Source organism: Rhinatrema bivittatum, chromosome 2 (assembly GCF_901001135.1).
Source record: "Rhinatrema bivittatum chromosome 2, aRhiBiv1.1, whole genome shotgun sequence".
Lineage (NCBI taxonomy): Eukaryota > Metazoa > Chordata > Amphibia > Gymnophiona > Rhinatrematidae > Rhinatrema > Rhinatrema bivittatum.
Genome location: NC_042616.1, coordinates 96,928,311 through 96,949,599, shown reverse-complemented (window position 1 = coordinate 96,949,599; position 21,289 = coordinate 96,928,311). Strand labels below are relative to the sequence as shown.

Below are 21,289 nucleotides of genomic sequence, written 5' to 3'. Positions count from 1 at the left end.
GTGTGGAAAGAACTCCAGGTTGCAGCCCTGCAAATGTCAGGAAGCGGCACCAATCGTAGGTGTGCTACTGAAGTCGCCATTGCCCTCACAGAGTGTGCTTTAACACGGTCTTGAAGTGGAATGCCCACTTACTGATAGCAAAAGGATATGCAGTCCGCCAACCAGGAGGAGAGAATCTGCTTACCCACAGGCTTTCCCAACTTGTTAGGGTGGAAAGAGACGAACAATTGAGTGCTTTCCCTGTGGGCCGCTGTATGGTCTAGGTAAAAATCTAGAGCCCGTTTACAATCAAAGGTATGCAGAGCCTGTTCTCCTGGGTTGGCATGGGGCCTGGGAAAAAAGGTAGGTAGTATGATGGATTGGTTTAGATGAAAATCCGAGACTACCTTAGGCAAGAATTTAGTGTGAGTGCGGAGTACCGCCCGGTCCTACAGAAGTTTAATGTAAGGCGGATAGGTAACTAGGGCCTGCAAGTCATTAACTCTGCACGCTGAAGTGATTGCCAAAAGGAAAATCACTTTCCATGTGAGATATCGTAGTTTACAAGAGTGAAGAGGCTCGAATGGTGGTTTCATGAGCCGACCCAGAACTAGATTAAGGTCCCAAGAAGGGGCTGGAGGACATAATGGAGGCTTGATATGGACCAAGCCTTTTAAAAAGCATGTTACAAGGGGTTGTACTGATATAGGAACATCCCCGATACCCTTATGGAAGGCGGCTACCGCACTGACATGCATTCTGATGGCCACCTGGTTGTCCGTCTGAATTAGAATGACCTGATTGGACAGGCGATCCTCAAAAATTCTGAGAGCATATCTTATTGCTCGAAGTTCCAGAAAATTTATCTGGTGTTTGGCTTCCTCTGGAGACCAAGAGCCTTGGGTTTGCAGATTGGCTACATGGGCTCCCCACCCGAGGTTGGAAGCATCGGTGGTGAGATTGATTTGAGGATGCGGAACCTGGAAGGGCAATCCCTGGAGAAGATTGTTCTGATTTTTCCACCAGGCGAGGGACAGACGGAGTGAGTCGGTGATGTGGACAATGGTCGACAGAGGCTGAATAGCTTGAGTCCATTGAGATCTCAGAGTCCAGTGCATGAGCCTCATGGCCAAGCGGGCCATTGGTGTGATATGGACTGAGGACGCCTTATGTCCCAGGATGACGAGAAATTGGCGTGCAGTCGCAACGAGCTGAGACTGCAGTTGGTGAGCAAGAGACACGATGGTGAGTGCTCGTTGTCGAGGCAGGAAAGCCTTTGCCTGTAAGGTGTCCAAGTCTGCCCCAATGAACGATAAGGTTTGAGATGGGACTAAGTAGGATTTGTCGTAATTGACGAGAAACCCTAATGAAATTAGAGTGTGTAAGGCTAGATTGAGGGACGACAGAGCAGCTTGCTGAGTGGGAGCCCTGATTAACCAGTCGTCCAGATAGGAGTAGACATGAACACCTTGTATCCTGAGGAATGCTGCGACGACTATGAGGCATTTTGTAAAGACTCATGGAGCAGACGCTAGGCCAAATGGAAGCACTCGTTATTGATAGTGCTTGAGGCCTACTAGGAATCTCAGGTATTTGCGATGAGCTGGACTTATCGCAATGTGGGTGTATGCGTCCTGGAGGTCCAGAGAGCAGAGCCAGTTTCCTCTTTGTAGAAGAGAGCCCAAGGTGACCATCTTGAACATTTCTCGCTGGAGGTACTTGTTGAGGGCCCGTAGATCTAGAATAGGACGGACTCCTCCCGATTTTTTGGGGATTAGGAAGTACCAGGAATAGAACCCTAGGCCTTGCTGAGAGTATGAACTCTTGACTTCTATTGCTCTTGACTGGAGAAGGAGGGAGACCTCTTGATCCAGAAGAACGGAGTGGTCGGACGTTCTCCACGTCTGCAGAGGTGGTGAGTCCGATGGCAGGGCGAGAAAGTTCAGATGGTAACCCTGAGCAATGATTGCCAATACCCATTGGTCGGTTGTGACTGAATGCCACATGTTGTGAAAGTGGCACAGTCAACCTCCCACTGGTATGTGCGACAGAGGAATCTGGCTGCTGCTCTCCAAGTGGAAGTCAAAAACCGGAAGCAGGCCCCGGTTGGGGAGCTGTTTGTGGCTTTTGTTTTCGGGTTTGGCGAGACTGAGGTTTCTGATAAGGTCTCGTAGCACGGGATCTGGCTGGTGGTGAGTGGGACTTTCTTGGACGGTAGAACGACTTCTTGGAGTCCTTTCTAAAGGGCTGCTTTGAAGAGAAGTCGGAAGGCTTCGAAGAGAGCTGTTTTAGGTTCTCATGATGGTCTTTTAGTTCAGCCACCGTCCGTTGGATCTGTTCGCTGAACAGATTATCTCCTACACAGGGCAGGTTGGACAACCGGTCTTGCACTTCTGGGCGAAGGTCAGAAGACTTGAGCCAGGCCCACCGTCTCGCTGAAATAGCAGCTGCAGACACTCTGGTAGAGGTGTCGAAAATGTCATAAGATGTTCTGATCTCATGCTTGCCTGCCTCAAAATCTTTGCTTACAAGGGTTTGTAGTTGGTCTTCGAATTGCTGAGGCAGGGAGTCTGAGAAGTCCTGTATCTGCTTAAATATGGCCTGTTATATTGGGTCATATAAAGCTGATAGGCAGCAATTCGGGAGATGAACATGGCTCCTTGGAATACTCGGCGTCCAATGTTGTCCAGGAATTTTTGTTCCTTACCAGGAAGTGTAGATAAGTGAGATTTTGACTTCTTTGCCCTCTTTTGTGCAGACTCTACCACGACCAAGTGGTGATCAAGCTGTGACTTTTGAAAACCTGGGGCTGACTGTACTAAATAAGTAGTGTCAGCTTTTCTATGTACTGGAGCAATTGTTCCTGGATTTTCCCATTTCTTTTTGAGAAGATCAAGAAGAACTTGATGAATGGGAATAGAGGTTATTACCTTGGGGGCATCCAGGAATTGGAGCAACTCCATCATTTGGTGCCTATCAACCTGTTCTGTCTGCAATTGAAAAGGAACCAATTCAGCCATTTTCTTCACAAAATTTATAAATGAGAAGTCCTCTGCAGGAGAATGCTTTCTACTCTAAATGGGTGAAGGTGGTGAAGGTAAGTCATCGGTGTCTGATGAGGTATCATCACCCCAGGTGTTATAAGGGTCAACACCCTTTCCTCTAGGAAGTAGAGGGGGACAGGGTGGTTGGATACCTGAAGGTCCAGGTCTGGGCTCCGAAGGAATCGGAGGAATTATCGGAGGCACCGACAATGGCATTGAAGGCATCAGTACAGGCATTGAGTGCATCGATGGATGGCTCAGGGGTGCCGATGGACGTATCGACACGAAGGTTGGATCGGTGGCGAGGGACGTATAGGCATCGATGGCTAAGGCAGAACTCCGGGTGGAGGAATACGGAACGGTGTTTCTCCTCCCGATGATGCTGTCAATGGGGAGGGCATTGGAGCCATTGGAGACCCGGGATCCATCGATGTTAAAGCGGCCATGAGGGCTTCCATCCTGGATAGCAGCGGTGCCAGCGCTGCCGGAATCGGGTCAATGATCGGTTCCACAGTCAGTGCCGGTGTCGGAGGAACCTGAAAACGTTGCATCACCTTGTCGATGGCCTCCTGGACCATCCGGTCCAGTTCTTCTCGGAGACCTGGAGCAAGCAGCCCCGGCTCTGGAACAGAAGAAGGAGGCAGAGGCATAGCCGGAGGGACCACCGTTACAGGCGGAGTCATGGCTGCCGATCCCCAATCGGGTGAGGGTTGCCTCGGAGACCCGGTCGCAGGAATGGTTGATGCCTTTCCTGGATGGGGTTTTTTCAACAGCGGCTCGGACGATGGCTTCGCTCCCTCGATGGTCCGAGTCTTACGGTGTCAATGGTGATGTTTTTCCCTGCGATCCTGAGGGGGAGTAGAGGGTGTCGATGGCCGAGTAGTCATCGATGCCGGTCGCTCACCGGTCAGTGGTCGATGCTGGCGCGAAGTCGACGGTGCCGGTTCAGACGACGATGCGATGGATGGAGTCGGGGTTTGAGCACAGAAGAGAAGTTCCATCTTCTCCATTCTAGCCTTGCGACCCTTCGGTGTCATTAGGGCACATTTGGTGCAGGTCAAGACTTCGTGCTCACATCCTAAACACATTACACAGGCTTTATGGGGGTCTGTGATAGACATGGTGCGGGTACAGTCCGGGCACCGATGAAACCCCGACGCCATGGGAAAAAATTTAGCCGCGGTACAGTCGACGGCCAGTAGGCCGCGAAGGCCAAACTCGACGGTAATCGACAGGAAACTGGTCAAACCGGAGTACTGTTGAGATATAAAAGGTAGAAGAGGGACCCCTGTGGGGCAACTTAACTTTTAGTAATTCCGTGAAGAAAATTCCTGTCAGGAATCTCTTCAGAGCTCCTTTACCGCGAGGCTACTGCTGCGTGGAAAAAAGAAGACTGAAGGGGGACCCCTGCTGGCTGCAGGGCTAGTGCCATGCTGGGCATGCCCAGTAGGGGCCAGTCAAAGTTCTGGAAACTTTGACAGAGGTTTTCCGTGATTGGGCTCCATCCTGTGATGTCACCCATATGTGAGAACTACCATCCTACTTGTCCTGTGAGAACAAGTGATACAGATCCTTACTAAAGGGCTGCAGCAACTGCAGAATGCCCTACCAACTCAAACTAACCAATAGCGGGTACTTCGAAACAAGCTATACAGGAAAAAAAACAGTGCTAACTCAGTTAGCATAGGCTGTACAGACCGCTGAGATCAGGCCATCTCCCTTGTCACCAATACTACTTAAGATGACCCCAGGAGAAGACCCCAACTGTTTCATGAAAAAGACATTTATTTATTTAAAAACTCTTCTATACCGTCGTTAAGTTAAATAACCATCACAACGGTTTACAAAAGGCACGATAATGAGATATGAGTGGTATAGATTACAAATTAATCATGTGCCATCATAGACAGTAACAATATAATATAATAGACTATGTGAGTGAGTTAAGCTTGTTTGTCAGGTATATATTAGTTGGCTTGAATTTAGTATTAAAATGTGTTTGTGGGTTAAGATAACCTCTGGCTTGGTGCGTCCTTATAGCTCAACTGTTTTTCTCCTTCTATGCGAAGACCAATATGTAACTTGAAACACTTTAAATCGATGAATCCCAGAAAGAAGTGGTTAGAGCAGGGGACTATGAGCCAGAAGACCAGGGTTCAAGTCCCACTGTTGCTCCTTGTGACCTTGGGCAAGTCACTTTACCCTCCATTGCCTCAGGTACAAACTTAGAATGTAAACCCATGTGGGGATAGGGAAATACCTACAGTACCTGAATGTAATCTGCTTTGAAGTGCTGAAAAAAAAAGTGTGTGAAAAGCGAAATATAAAAATAAATAAATAAGAAATAAAGAGCTTTTAATGGTTCCCCATTTGTCAGAAATACGTCTAGTTAAAACTGCAGAGTGGACCTTTTCTGCTGTAGCCACTAAATTGTGAAAATCTCTTCCTCAGGAAATATGTTTTCAAAAGGATGTGGGTGTTTTGTTTTGTTTTTTTTAAGAAAAATGTCAAAATTTAGTAAACTTAGTAAATATTATTCTGAAGTATGAGATAGAGCTTAGAGTCAAATGGCTATAAAATTAGCCAGAAGAAATATGAGATATTTTAGGTTTTGTTATGTTTGTGCATGATTTACATAAGATTTTTAGAATAAATGTCTTGTATTGTCATTTTATTTTACTGTTTGTTTTTTTTTATCTTTGATAGAACTATAAATCACTTCAAGCTGCTTTGGATTGAGATAATGTATAAATCTAAGAAATAAACTAACCCTGGCAAGAGGTATTGGAATTCATTTTTCAATTCTATCTATCAATTACACACTTTGATATTGTCAACATCTTTTAACATATGCACTCTCGAAACAATATCCCTTTCTGCACCAATGGCAGAATTCTTCAGTAGATGCTATTTTAGAGAAGAACTTTATTTATTTTTATTTATTTAAAAACTTTTCTATACCGTCGCTAAGTTATATACCATTGCAACGGTTTACAAATAGGCACATAGACTAAGGTAAGTAAATGTAGGATATCTTACATTCTAACAGGTGCCAATAAAGTTTGGTTACAACTTACTTTAAGAAAGGCTATCTTTGAACACTAACTAATACTTCAGAAAGTGCACATGAACATCTGATTTGTGCTGTCTCCTCCTCTGGGAAGCTCTGAATCATCACCATCTCCAGGAGGAAGAAGAGATGCTGATAAGCAAGATCTATGCAAAAAAAAAAAAAAAAAAAAGGAGGATTCTGCCACTTGAGGGCCCCCTTTTCATTTGAAAATGGCCCAAGACACCCTTTTCCAAGGGGCAAACTATCTCTTCTTTGGTTTAAAAAAAAATACTAATGTATTGTTGGGATTACTACCTGATAATCCCCTTTTCCTTAGTGTAGACAGATGGACTCAGTACAAATGGGATAGTATCCGCGTGCTAGCAGTTGGAGACGGATCTGACGTCAGCACGGGGGCGTATATATCCCCACAGGAAGCGTAGCCATTCAGTAATCTTCCTTGCAAAAGCTGTTATAGTGTACTGACGCACAGTTAAAAAGTGAAACAGGATTCCCCTGACCGATTGATAGTAGCTGGAGACCGCCAGCATTCCCAACCGAAAGGCGTGGACACCTGGTAGAGTGTACGCTCTCATGGAAACAGATGACATGGCTTACCTGGAATCGGTGATACCCATGTACGCAGGCAGCTGGGCGGGATGCTGAGTCCATCTGTCTACACCAAGGAAAAGGGGATTATCAGGTAGTAATCCCAACATTTCCTGGCATGTAGCCAGATGGACTCAGTACAAATGGGATGTACAAAAGCTTTACTCCCCACCTGGGCGGGAGGCTGCCTGAGGCCCATGTAACACCGCCCTGGCAAATGCTGAGTCCTCCCTGGCCTGGACATCCAGGTGGTAGAATCTGGAAAAGGTATGGAGGGAGGACCATGTCGCCGCTTGACAGATTTCCGCAGGCGATAGCATCCTGGATTCCGCCCAGGATGCCGCTTGAGCTCTGGTAGAATGAGCCTTGACATGTAGAGGCGGGGTTTTTCCAGCCTCTACGTAAGCTGCCCGGATAACTTCCTTGATCCAGCGGGCGATGGTGGGCCGAGAGGCCGCTTCACCTTGTTTCTTCCCGCTGTGCAGGACGAACAGATGGTCCGTCTTTCGTAGGTCTTGTGTAAGTTCCAAATATCTGGGCAGCAATCTGCCAATGTCGAGATGGCGCAATAAACGCCCTTCTTCAGATTTCCTCAGCCCCGCCGTGGTAGGCAAGGTTATGGTCTGATTAAGATGAAACCGTGAAACCACCTTAGGTAGAAAGGAGGGAACCGTACGAAGATGGATAGCCTCTGGAGTGATCCTGAGAAATGGATCCCGGCAGGACAATGCTTGTAGCTCTGAGATGCGGTGGGCTGAACATACAGCCAGCAAGAATACCATCTTCAAAGTGAGGGAACGAAGAGACAGGCCCCGAAGGGGTCGAAAGGTGGATCCCGCAAGGAAATCCAAAACAAGGTTGAGGTTCCACAAAGGCACAGGCCACTTCAGTGGCGGACGAATAAGCTTGACCCCCTGCAGGAAGCGAGAAACATCCTGGTGCTTAGCGATGGTCTTGCCAGCCCTCCTGGGACCATAACAAGACAGCGCAGCCACCTGAACTTTGATGGAGCTGAGGGAGAGACCCTTCTGAAGGCCATCCTGCAGGAAATCCAACACAATAGAGATCGTGGTTGCATGTGGATTGGTGCCATGCGAGTCGCACCAGGCTTCAAATACTCTCCAGATCCTGATGTATGTGAGGGATGTGGAAAACTTGCGAGCTCGGAGGAGGGTATCAATCACGGGCTCCGAGTAACCCCTCTTCTTCAATCTAGCCCTCTCAAGGGCCATACCGTAAGAGAGAATTGAGCCGGATCCTCGTGAAGAATGGGACCGTGATGTAGAAGGTCCCGAAGAGGAGGCAGGGGAAGGGGCTCCCCCGCCAGTAGTCTTCTCATGTCTGCATACCAGGGTCGTCTTGGCCAGTCTGGCGCCACTAGAAGGACTAGGCCCTGGTGCCTCTGAATCTTGCGGATGACAGCGCCTATCAGAGGCCACGGAGGAAAGGCGTACAGTAGAGTCCCTGGAGGCCACGGCTGAACCAGGGCATCGATTCCGTGTGAGCACGGGTCGCGCTTGCGGCTGAAGAATCTGGGTACTTGAGCATTGGACCCGTCTGCCAGGAGATCCATGGCCGGAAACCCCCAATGATCCACAATCATCTGGAAGGCCGTGGGTGAGAGCTGCCACTCTCCCGGATTTAGGCGTTCCCTGCTGAGGAAGTCTGCTGTGGTATTGTCCTTCCCGGCGATGTGGACGGCGGAGATGTCCTGAAGATTCACCTCCGCCCAAGTCATCAGAGGGGCGATCTCCAGAGACACCTGTCGGCTTCTGGTTCCGCCCTGACGATTGAGATATGCCACCGTGGTGGCGTTGTCGGACATCACTCTGACCGCCCTGTTCCGCAGTCTGTGGGCAAATTGAAGGCAGGCCAATCGGACAGCCCGGGCCTCTAGACGGTTGATGTTCCACGCCGCCTCTTCCCCGTTCCACCGCCCTTGTGCGGTGAGTTCTTCGCAGTGTGCGCCCCAGCCGCTTAGGCTGGCATCCGTGGTGAGCACAATCCACGTGGGTGAGGACATCTTCGATCCCCTGCTCATGTGGTTGGACTGCAACCACCACCGTAACTGGGTGCGCACTCGGGCAGGTAGAGGTAGGTGCGCGGAGTAGGTCCGCAGATGGGGACTCCAGCGAGAGAGCAGGGCGTGTTGGAGAGGCCTCATATGGGCCCTCGCCCAGGGCACCACTTCCAGGGTGGATGCCATGAGACCAAGAGCCTGCAGATAATCCCAGGCGGTGGGTCGACTGGCTCCCATCAAAGACCGGATATGCTGCTGAAGGTTCAACGTCCTCTTGGCGGTGAGACTGACCGTGTCTGCCCGGGTGTCGAACTGTACTCCCAGGTATTCCAGGGACTGGGAAGGCTGTAGGCAGCTCTTGCCGAGGTTGATAACCCAGCCCAGGCTTTCCAGAAGGGCTATCACTCTGTCGGTGGTCCGAAGGCTCTCCTCTCGAGACTTCGCCCTGATCAGCCAGTCGTCTAGGTAGGGATGGACCAGAATTCCTTCCCGCCTGAGCGCCGCCGCTACTACTACCACCACCTTGGTGAATGTCCGTGGCGATGTCGCCAACCCAAAGGGCAGGGCCCGAAACTGGAAATGGCGGCCTAGAACCTTGAAGCGTAGGTAGCGCTGATGATCCGGATGGATCGGGATATGCAGGTATGCCTCTGACAGGTCTAATGCCGTGAGGAATTCCCCTGGCTGTACTGCGGCCTTGATGGAGCGTAGAGTTTCCATGCGAAACCGCGGGACCCGTAAGTAGCGATTGACTGACTTGAGGTCCAGGACGGGCCGAAAGGTACCCCCTTTCTTGGGTACAATGAAATAGATGGAATAATGGCCAGAATTCACTTCCCAGGCAGGTACTGGGATGATGGCTTTCAAGGACATGAGTCTTGCCAGGGTAGCTTCCAATGCTGTCTTCTTGTGTGCGGGACACGAAGATTCCACAAACTTGTCCGGAGGGAGATGATGAAAGTCCAGATAATATCCCTCCCGGATAACGGCGAGAACCCACTGGTCCGATGTAATCTCGACCCATCTGGGGTAGAAGAGGGTCAACCTGCCCCCTATGGCTCCGTCCCCCAGATGAATCGGCGGATTCTCATTGGGAGGCGCGGCTGGGACCTGAACCCGGGCCCGCTCCCCTCCTGCGCTGCTTGGTCTGAAAGGACTGATTCCCGGCTGGAGGACGTGGTGCCTGGTAACGACCCCTGTAAGGAACAAAACGCTGGGAACTCCTGCCCCTGGAGGGCCTTGGAAAGGCGCGCTGGCCCCTTCGGAACCGATCTTCCGGCAATCTGGGCACTGGAGAGGCGCCCCATGCACTGGCCAGTTTATCAAGGTCGCTGCCAAATAGAAAGGAGCCCTTGAAGGGCAATCTGGTGAGGCGGGTTTTAGAAGGCGCATCAGCCGACCATCTTCAGATCCAGAGCTGCCTCCTGGCCGCTACGGAGGATGAAATCCCTTTAGCGGTTGTCCGTACCAGGTCAGATGCCGCATCTGTAAGGAACGAAAGAGCAGATTCCATGTCCGCCACTGGAGCGTTGTTCCTAACCTGTGACAAACAGGCACGCGTCACCACCGTGCAGCAGGTGGCGATCCGTAAAGATAAAGCCGCCACCTCAAAGGCCTGACGCAGAATGGCGTCCAGTCGTCGATCATGCGGCTCCCTGAGGGCCGTCCCCCCTTCAACTGGAATGGTAGTGCGCTTGACCACCGCGCTAATCAAGGCGTCCACCTGAGGGCACGCCAGCAGATCCTGGATAGCCAGCGCCAATGGGTACATGCTCATCAGAGCCCGACCCCCTTTGAAGGCAGCCGCTGGAGCCGCCCATTCTAAATCAATCAGTTGTTGCGCCGCCTGTAAGAATGGAAAATGGCGGGCCGTAGGACGAAGACCTTCCATTAGGGGGTTCTGCGCAGAAGGTATCGAAGCGCTGGGACCTGAAATATCCAATTCCGCCAGACACTGAGACACCAGGTCGGAGAGATCCTCCTTAGGGAAGAACCGCCTCATGGTTCGATATGGCTCAGTCCCTGGAGGGAGGTCCCCCTAGTCCGGGAGTTCGGACTCGTCCTGCGAGACCTCCTGGTCTGACTGATCTGGGCTATCCATCGGTGGGAAGTCCCTCTCGTGATAAGGTTGTGAAGGCCCAGGAACAGGATCCGCAGGAGCTGCCACCGGAGCAGCCGCCGCAGGCGCAGCCACCGCAGGAACTACAGGAACCGTAGGGCCTGGATGGGCAGCCGTTTGCATCTGAACAAAAGCATGAATTCCCTTAAAGAGATCCACCCAGGAAATGGAAGCAGCCTCTAAGCGCCGGGGTACAAGCTCCCCCGGGACGCCGGATTGGTCGAGACTGCCCCCTAACTCCGGGGTAGCCCCTGGGGAACTGTCCACAAATCGTGGTTAAGACAGGTCCTGGCCCGAGGGTCGCAGGGCCCCCTCACATTGGGCACACAAAGAATCTGGTGTTACGATCCCGGTCACTAGACTAGTGACCGGGAGCTTACCTCTCTCACCCGCGCTGCGAACCGCCGGGTTCGGGGCCCTCCACGCGGCTTGGCAGCGGCGTCTCCACGAGGGAGACATCGCCGGAGACTCCTCCCCTCGGCGAGGGAACGCGCGCGAAGGGCAGCGTTTTGTGCTGTCAGCACCCGGATGTGCTGACACGCCCCCCGTGACGTCAGACGCCGACCGGGGGATTTAAACCGGGCTCTTTCCTCACCAAAGTGCCTTGCAACGAGGTTCCTTCTTTGAAGAGCTAGTTGCCGTCGTTCCTGTTCCCCGCTGATTGCCTGCCTGCCTGCCTGCCTGCTTGATTCCTGCCTGGTTCCTGGATTCCTGCTTGTCTTCAGCCTGCCTTGACTCCGGTCCGTGACTCCGATTCCTGCTTGTCTTCAGCCTGCCTTGATTCCGGTTTGTAACTCCGATTCCTGCTTGTCTTCAGCCTGCCTTGACTCCGGTCCGTGACTCCGATTCCTGCTTGTCTTCAGCCTGCCTTGACTCCGGTCCGTGACTCCGATTCCTGCTTGTCTTCAGCCTGCCTTGACTCCGGTCCGTGACTCCGATTCCTGCTTGTCTTCAGCCTGCCTTGACCCCGGTCCGTGACTCCGATTCCTGCTTGTCTGCAGCCTGCCTAGACTCCGGTTCGTATTCCACTCCTGGGCTTCTCCGTCCTCTCCTAAGTCCCAGCGGTCCGGGTCCCTACGGGCTCCTCCCGGGGGGACCTCGGGCTTCCAGGGCGAAGACTCCTAAGTCCTAGCGACCCGGGCTCCCACAGCTCCTCTGGAGGAGTCACGGGTTTCCAGGTGAAGCTCCATCTGCCCAGTGGGAGTTCTGCCTCCCGACTGCCCCCTCGGGTCAGTCGGCCTAAGGATCCACTTCCGGATTTCGTCCTTCGTAACATCTGGCTCATCCCTGCGCGTGGCCCTAAGGTGGCATGCGGAGCAGAGGCCAAGGGCTGCAATGCCCGAAGCAGGGGGCGCCGTTGCTGAAGACTCCGCAGCTTTCTGATCCATTGAACAAAAGGTGCTCACAAATAATATGCGGCAGCAATAGGCGCTTAATGGCAATAGGCTCTCAATAGCAATAGGCTCTCAATAGCAATAGGCTCTCAATAGCAATAGGCTCTCAATAGCAATAGGCTCACAATAGCAATAGGCTCACAATAGCAATAGGCTCTCAATAGCAATAGGCTCTCAATAGCAATAGGCGCCCAATAACAATAGGCGCCCAATAGCAATAGGCGCCCAATAGCAATAGGCGCCCAATAGCAATAGGCGCTTAAGAGCAATAGGCGCTTAATAGCAATAGGCGCGCAATAAGAAGAGGCGGCAGCAATATGCATGCAAGAGGCATTCAATACGCATTCAGCAATAAGCGGTCAGCAATATGCTCGTAATAGGCATTCAAGAAGCTGTCAGTAATAAGCGGCCAGCAATATGCTCGTAATAGACAGTCAATAAGCTTTCAGTAATAAGCGGTCAGTAATATGCTCTTAATAGGCATTCAATAAGCTTTCAGTAATAAGCGGTCAGCAATATGCCGAAACAAAGTCAAGGAGGAAAAAAAGCCGCGCCTATTACGGGCGCGGAGTACCTGAGCCAGGCCCTACGAGGGCGTCCTCCACGGCGTGCCACGCCGCCGATCCTCTGCGCTTCGGAGACCCGTAGGAAGAGACGTACTCCGTACCAGGTTCGGCGCGTCTCAGCTGGAACACAGGCGGTCTCCGGCTGCGGGGGAAGGGATCACCTCACCACCGCAATTTGAGGAAATGCACCTGCTACCTCGTCCACGCCGGGACCGAGGGCCTCGTATACCTCACGCGGACTGCGTCCGGGGACTGTGTCACTGCCGCGCTTCGGCAGGACCGAGGACTTTCCCACCGGGGGAGCACGTTAATCACCCCGGGAGCTCGCTGGGGGAGGAACCCATGGGTATCTACCGCAGGAGCGCGGGGCTCTAAGTCGAAGAGACAGGAAAAATGAATCTAGAATGAGAAGAAAAGAGAAAAATTAAAGTAGTCTTGGAAAGCACGCTCAACTAGCGTGCAGGCACTCCAAACTGCTTTGGAGACGGAAATTACTGAATAGCTACGCTTCCTGTGGGGATATATACGCCCCCGTGCTGACGTCAGATCCGTCTCCAACTGCTAGCACGCAGATACTATCCCATTTGTACTGAGTCCATCTGGCTACACGCCAGGAAAGTATATATTATGTATATAGACATATACAGTACTTTTTTTTTTTAACGCTCCCCCTTGTTTCTCCTACGTTGGTGTAAATCATGCCAACAGGAATAAAATTTTAACATAGTTTGCACTGCATGTAGAGGAACAAGTTCTATAACAAAATACACAGAGAATAAAATATTCATTCGGCATTAATCATTTCATTTAGCTGATGCTCTCAGAGTGTAAACAGAATGGTCAAGAAGAAAATTTAACACTGTGGGTTTTAAAAACTGAATACACAGGAAAAAGCTATATGTTTAATGAATTTTCTGTGCAGATGATGATTACACACAGCTAAAATGTTAATTAACTATTTAGATCCATTTCCACTAATTTTATTTATGAATTACACAACTTTTGGCAGAAAAAGAACTATGCTTCCAATATCGATAATGGCTTTTTCTTAGGTTAATACGCTACTGGTCTTAAATTACTGTGTATACACCAAATGCAAAATTTCTGAACCTGTGAAATCTGGATCAATTTCAGTGATTAGTTTTGTACATGTAAGATTACGCATGCTTGTCTAAACAATGAAAATATTCAAATCTCTAGCTGACACTATACGGAATTTTGTGATTCCTAACTATCATGAATACCTCAGACACCAGCACAATTTGCTTACCTTCTTACCAGACAACAAATCTTCCTCAAGCAAGTCATCTTCAAGTTCACTGAAAAATATAAATAAAAAACCACTCCGTCACACAGCATGGACAAACAATGTGTTTCCTAGGTTAAATTGGAAGATATAGGTCGGACATGTATACACACAATATTCGCAACACGTGCAGAGACCCTATATCTCATCAACCTACACATACCCACTTAGTTACAGTTATCCTAATCGAGTATAACAGGTATTCTCTCTAGACAGCAGGACAAATCAGCCACACAAGAGAGTGACATCATCCAATGGCACCGAGACAGAGCACTCTCTCTCAGCTCAGAAACATCTAAGTCTTTCTGAGCATGCACAGAGGAGCCACCGTTACATAAGTGTCCTCAGTCTTTGAAACAAGCTGACCTTCAACTCTAAGGAGAAAAAGGTGGGACTGTGTAGCTGATTTGTCCTGCTGTTTACGAAAAACACCCGTTACAGGTACTGTATATACTCATGCACAAGTTGATCAAATGGATAAGTCAAGGGCATTTTTTTGGTTCCCAATAGTAAGAAAATTGCCATGGCCCATAGATAAGGCGATGGTAAAACCTCAGGGGTTTATGAAATATTTTTAATTTGATAATTATGCCAAATTTTACCTAGGCCCAGATCCTGGACTGAGCTGATAACCAATCACACGTGTTTAACAAATTACCTTAAACTCTACAGTCTAGACTACTGAAGAACTTTTTCAAGGTGAAATCATAATAAAAAACATTTAATAACTTAAGAAAATGTATTTATTAAATGAAGAATAAAGTGTCCCATTCAAATCATTTAACATCCGATTCATCATCATCAGAATGTCTGAATAAACAATGGAACTGTTATTTGGTGATGTCATCAGTGTAAACATTGTTTTCGCTATCGCCATCTGTTGATTCATTAACCAATGCCGATTCATCTTTGTCTTCATAGATGACTGTCTTCTGATCCATTCATAGTATTGCTAATGCTGCATTCCAGGAATGACTTCTTGACCATTTCTGGTGGAACTGAATACCAGGCATCCTTTACCCATTTCATTATCAAATCAATTTCTGGTTTTGTCAGGTTACTTCATGTCATTAACTTTGCTTGACCAGATAACATCCATTATTGCCACTTACGGCACAACTGATCCTTGAAAAGCTTGTTGAGACAGATATCCAACAGCTGGAGCATCAATGTAAGACCACCTGGAATCACTGCTAACGTAGTCACCATTTTCTTTGCATTATCCTCCTTATCCTCAGTTATATGCGCAAGGAACATATCACACCAATAGTGATGGGTGGGTTTTTTTTTAGCTCCGCGTCTGGTTGCCTACCCCACACTTCGCACAATCACAATTTCATTCCCTCTTCGCCCATCCAGCTTTTAGGGTGAACACGAACAGTTATGCCTGCCTGTTCTTTGGTAAAGTTTTCCTCTACAATATTACCACCCGGGCGCAGTTTTATGCCATCTGCCAGGCAAGACAGGACGAACATGAAATGGGTCTTTTCATGACCATTTGTTTTCACAAGAACTATCTTCTCACCAATGACAGCTACAATTTGATTGCCAAGCATATCAAATGTCATTGACATTTCGTACATATTACCAAAGTTATTCATAATAACCTTTTCATCAAGCTTTTTTTTTATTTATTTAAGAGTTTTTATATACCGTCACTAAATAATTCACCATCATAACGGTTTACAGATGGGCACCTATAACAAAGTAAAAAATAGTTCATAAATAACATGGGTGGTGCCATTAGAATTCGGTAACAAATAAGAGTTTATTTCAAGAGACATTGATTGTGGTTGGGTGTTTAATAGAGATTCATCTTGCTGGTTGACTACAGTTAAAACTAAGTTGAAACTAATTCCATTGAGCGCTGGAATTAAGGCGCTGGGTGCTTTGAGCCGCTTAACCTTAATTTGTTCTCTTTAATTGCCTGTGTCGCTCTGCTTCTTGAAGGCTTGTTTGAAGAGCTAGGTTTTGAGTTGTGTTTTGAAAAATTTATGATTGCTCTGAAGTCTGAGGTCAAGGGGCATGGAGTTCCATAATGTGGGACCAGCTAGAGATAATGCACGTTCCCTCACCTGGGTAAGTCTTGCTGTTTTTACAGATGGAATGGGTAGGAGTGCTCTGTTTGCTGACCTTAAATTTCTATGTGGGACGTGTACTTTAAGTGCTGTGTTTAGCCACTCTGCTTTTTCATCGTGGATGAGTTTGTGTATTAGGCACAGTGCTCTGAATTGAATTCTTTGTTCTATGGGTAGCCAATGTAGGGCGGCAAGTGTATCGAATATGTGATCTCTTTTGCTTTTTCCAGTGAGAATTCTGGCTGCAGCATTTTGTAAAATCTGAAGTGGTCTTAGTGTTGTGTTGGGTAGACCTAGTAGTAAAGCACTGCAGTAGTCTGTGCTGGCAAATATCAGGGATTGAAGGACAGTGCGAAAGTTTGGCAGGGATAGTAATGGTTTAAGTTTTCTGAGTATCAGTAGTTTTGCATATCCTTCCTTTACCTTTAGTGATATGTGTTTGAGATTTAGTTCATTGTCAATAATTACTCCGAGATTGCGAACTTTCTTAGTTAAGTCAATTTTTTGGGTGTTATTGAGAAATATTGGAGTTTGTGAAATATTCATGCTTTTCCTTTCTAAGTATATGAATTCGGTCTTGTCAATGTTGATTATCAGCTCCATTTGGTTTAGTAGTTGCTTTATTATGTCCAGATACATCAAGGCCAAGCCTATTGTTTTTTCAATAGTTTCATCAATTGGTAGGATTAACTGGATGTCATCGACGTAAATGTAGTGTGTGATTCCAAGTCCTGCAAGAAGATGGCATAGTGGCAGTAGGTATATATTAAACAGTGTAGCAGATAGTGCTGACCCCTGTGGGACACCAGTTTTTAGGGTGATTTTATCGGATAGCTTGTTTCTGATTTGAACTTGAAAGGTTCTGTTATTTAGATATGATCTGAACCATGTGAGTGTTTTGTCTTGTAGTCCTATTTCTTCAAGCCTTTTAATTAGAATACTGTGGTTCACTGTGTCAAAAGCGGCTGATAGATCTAGCAGTATCAGGATATACTGTTTTCCGCTATCGAACCCTCTTAGTATATTATCTGTTAGTGCAAATAGGTGTTTCAGTGCTGTAGTGTTTACGGAAGCCGTGTTGAGATGGGTAAAGGATGTTGTTATTGTCTAAGTGTTCGGATAGCTGTTTTGTACTGTTTTTTCAATTAATTTGGCCATTAGAGGTAAGTTTGATATTGGTCTGTAGTTTGCTGTATTTGGGGATCCATGTTTTTCTTCTTGAGTATTGGTTTGATTGCTCCTTTCAGTGTGTCTGGTAAGTACCCTTCTTCTAGTGAGTAGTTTATGATTTTTGCAAAAGTTGGGGCGGTGATTTCAGTAAGCTTTTTGATTTCCACAATGGGTAGAGAATCTATTTGGTGAGGGGCGGGATTTAGTTTTTTGATCAAGTTTTCAACCTGGTTGATTATTTCCTCAAATTCGGACCATGGTGTCACGTCTCTCTTGCACATTTTAATCTCTTGTTTGGGTGTCTTAGGTATTTTGTTTCTCAGGTTCTCAATTTTATCATTAAAAAATCTAGCTATTTCATTGCATCTGTTTTCGGGTATGCTATCTGGTGAGTTTGTATCATCTTTAGTAAGATTATCAACTATTTTGAACAGGGTTCTGGGGTTATTCATGTGTTTTTCGATCTTTGTGCTGAAGTATGATTTTTTGGCTTCGAGAATTGTTTTTTTTGTAGAAGGCTAGTAGTTTTCGATATTGTGTCAAATGATTGACTGAATTATGTTTTTGCCAGATTTTTTCTTTTTTCCTAAGTTTTTGTTTTAGTTCCTTAATTTGTTTGGTGTACCAAGGGTTTTTTTGTTTTGATTCTTTGGCAGTAATGGTTTTTTGGGGGTTTATATTATCCACTAATTTTCTGGTCAAGTTGATCCAGGCTGTTGTTGCTGTTGTGCAGTCAGTGAAGTTAAAAGATTTAAGTTCATCTCGTACTTTAGTTTAGTTTTAGGAAGCTTCTGTGACATCTTTGTATGCTGATGAAGGCACAATCCATATTAGTTCATGAACCATGAACCAGCCGATGCTGTAAATTGTGCCAGACCTTGGTTGCAGAATACTTTTCTTCTTTTGTCATCTGAAGCGCCCCTATCCAAATGTTCGAGAGAGTCACAATGTGGTCATTCTGCTGCATTCCATTCAAATCCTTTTCCAGTCCAACATAAGGTGCAAGTTTGAAACTTAACACTTTCTTCGACTTTCCCTTCCTCCCAACCACATGGCTATTCCCAGTGGTTCATGCCTTCCCTCCCTCCCCCCCCCCCAATGGCTAGCCATGGTGCTTCACCCCTTCCCCCATGGCTAGCCATGGTGGTTCACTCCTTCCCCTCCTCCCACCCCCATGGCTATCCCCAGTGGTTCATGCCTTCCCCCCCATGGCTATCTCTGCTGGTTCATTCCTTCGCCCCATTTCAAACCTGCCTTTTATTGCTAAAATCCTTGAAAAGGCAGTCAATCGGCAACTAACTGATTACCTCGACGAACATAACATTCTCTCACATTCCCAATACGGTTTTCGACGACACCACAGCATGGAGACCTTACTAATTACACTGTCTGACTACATTCTCAAAAGCCTAGACAAAGGCATTTCACATATCCTGATCCTCCTGGATATTTCAGTGGCCTTTGACACTATCAATCATAAAATACTGGTTCAATGACTCTCAGACATTGGCATTACTGGTACCGCCCTACAATGGTTCCAATCCTACCTACAAGACAGACAATACAGTGTGCAAATAGGCAACTGCACCACCAAAACTATCCCACTCCCACAGGTGTTCCTCAAGGCTCCTCCCTTTCCTCCACCCTGTTCAACATCTACCTCCTCCCTCTCTGCAACCTTCTAACCAATCTAGGACTCCCGCACTTCATTTACGCTGATGTGCAAATTCTTATACCTGTAAATGACACGCTTCAAAAAGCTACTGAGACCTGGAATTCCACACTATCGGTTATTAACACACTTCTGACAAGCAACTTCTTGGCACTCAACACAGCCAAAACCGAGCTATTGTACAACACTCCCCAAGGCATCTCCCCTCCCCTGCAGCCAGGTTGCAACCCCCACTCCAACACAGCCTACAACCATCAGGTTCGCAGTCTTGGCATCACTATTAACAACCACCTTTCTTTCAAGAAATTCATCAACAACACACTCAGAGCCTGTTATTTCAAACTTCACTCCCTCAAAAAAATTGAACCCCTACTCCACTTCAGTGACTTTCGCACCATCTTACAAGCATTCATCCTATCCAAAATTGACTACTGCAATGCCCTAATGGGTTTACCCAAAAGTACACTACAGCCTTTACAATTACTACACAATGCCACTGCACGCATCCTCACTAACACACACAAAAGTGACCACATCACCCCTGTTCTGAAAAACCTGCATTGGTTACCTGTCACTAAAAGAATAACTTATAAAACTCTCACCCTCATCCACAAAGCTCTCCACAACCAAAACATGCACTGGTTCACGGAGCATCTCACTTTTCGCAATTCAAATAGACTAATAAGGCACCAACACAGAGCTACTCTTCTCATTCCCTCACCTAAACAAACTAAACTTGGATCCACTAAAGTTCGGGCAATATCTTTAGCTGGACCCGTCCTATGGAACAAACTCCCTCCCTTCCTTCGACAGGAGCCTTGCCCAAAAAAATGTAAGCAGAATCTGAAAACCTGCCTCTTCAGATAAGCATTCTCATAACAGTTCTCCCTCCCCCTTTAATCATCTTATCCTCTTACCTTTTCTGTCTGTAATTAATTATTGAATTAACTATATAACTAAACATTCTACCTGTAAATAGTTATTTATTGAGGCCACGTACCTTGAATATTTCTTATTACTCCCTTACGTGGTAGTTGGTTCCCCCCTTGTATGTTGTGCCTTTATTCGCTATTTATCAATACTATGTGCATTGTTCATTGTTCCTTGAAAAGCGCCTTTAGCTACATTTTTTGTTTAATGTGAACCGATGCAATGTTCCCAACGTTCATCGGTATATAAAAGCTTCTAAATAAATAAATAAATAAATAGATATGAATCTGTTATTTACACTTTCGAATAACAGAAGGACTAGGGGGCATTCCATGAAGTTAGCAAGTAGCACATTTAAGACTAACTGGAAAAAATTCTTTTTCACTCAACACACAATAAAGCTCTGGAATTTGCTGCCAGAGGATGCGGTCAGTGCAGTTATTTATTTATTTAAAATTTTTTATATACCGTCTTTGGTAAATAAATTTGAACAAAATGGTTTACAACAGTTAAACATAAAAATAATAAAATACTAAACTTTCATAAAGTGAAAGTAAAAATAAATAAAATAAATAGTAAAATACTGAATAAAATTACATAGTTTCATATCAATATCACTAATATTTTTGTGCATAAAGATATTAAAATAAAATTTAAATTAACTTTAAATTTAACAAAAGTGAAAGATAGGAAAAAAATAAAAGAAAAAATAAAATCATAACAGGCAAAACATAATAAACAAACTGCCTGGTCTCTTATTCAATGATTCTGAACGCTTCTCTAAAGAGGTACATTTTTAAAGATTTTTTTAAATCCTTACTATTCGAGATTTGACATAATACATTCGGTAGAGCATTCCAATGCATGGGCCCTGCCACAGAGAAAGCTCTTTGATGAGTTACATTTAGTCTAGCTAATCTAACGGAAAGAACATCCAAAAGGCTCACGTTTGAGGATTGAAGTTCTCTAGAAGGTTTATATATTCTTAAAGTAGAGCAAAGCCAAGAAGAGTTTGGATTATTTAGTAAAGAGTGAATGATAGTATTTTGTACAACAATCGATATTTGATGGGTAACCAATGCGGTTTGCATAAAACCGAAGTAATGTGCTGTTTTAAAGGTGTACCTGTAAGTATACGAGCTGGTTATTTTGTATTAACTGTAGCGGTTTAATTGTTGATTCTGGTAGTCCTAAGTATAAACCGTTACAGAAATCAAGACCTGAAAATACTAAGTGGGTTTTTTTTTTCCAGACCTTGTCTTAAGTTATAATCATTGTAATCATTGGTCATACGATTGTATTTTTTTTTTTTAAAGAAGTTTTTGTATGCAATCTTTTAGGAAGAAGTAT

The 21,289-nt window shown here is 46.5% G+C and overlaps 1 protein-coding gene across 9 annotated transcripts in view; it reads right to left on the bottom strand.

Moving 5' to 3' along the window:
• RBM33 (RNA binding motif protein 33) overlaps window positions 1-21,289 on the bottom strand; it is a 523,998-nt gene that overhangs the window by 447,816 nt on the left and 54,893 nt on the right. For all 9 annotated transcript variants that reach the window (XM_029588463.1, XM_029588468.1, XM_029588464.1 and 6 more), the window contains exon 3: window positions 14,054-14,102. In XM_029588463.1, coding sequence (XP_029444323.1) covers window positions 14,054-14,102 — 49 coding nt within the window. The remainder of the gene's footprint in view (window positions 1-14,053; window positions 14,103-21,289) is intronic.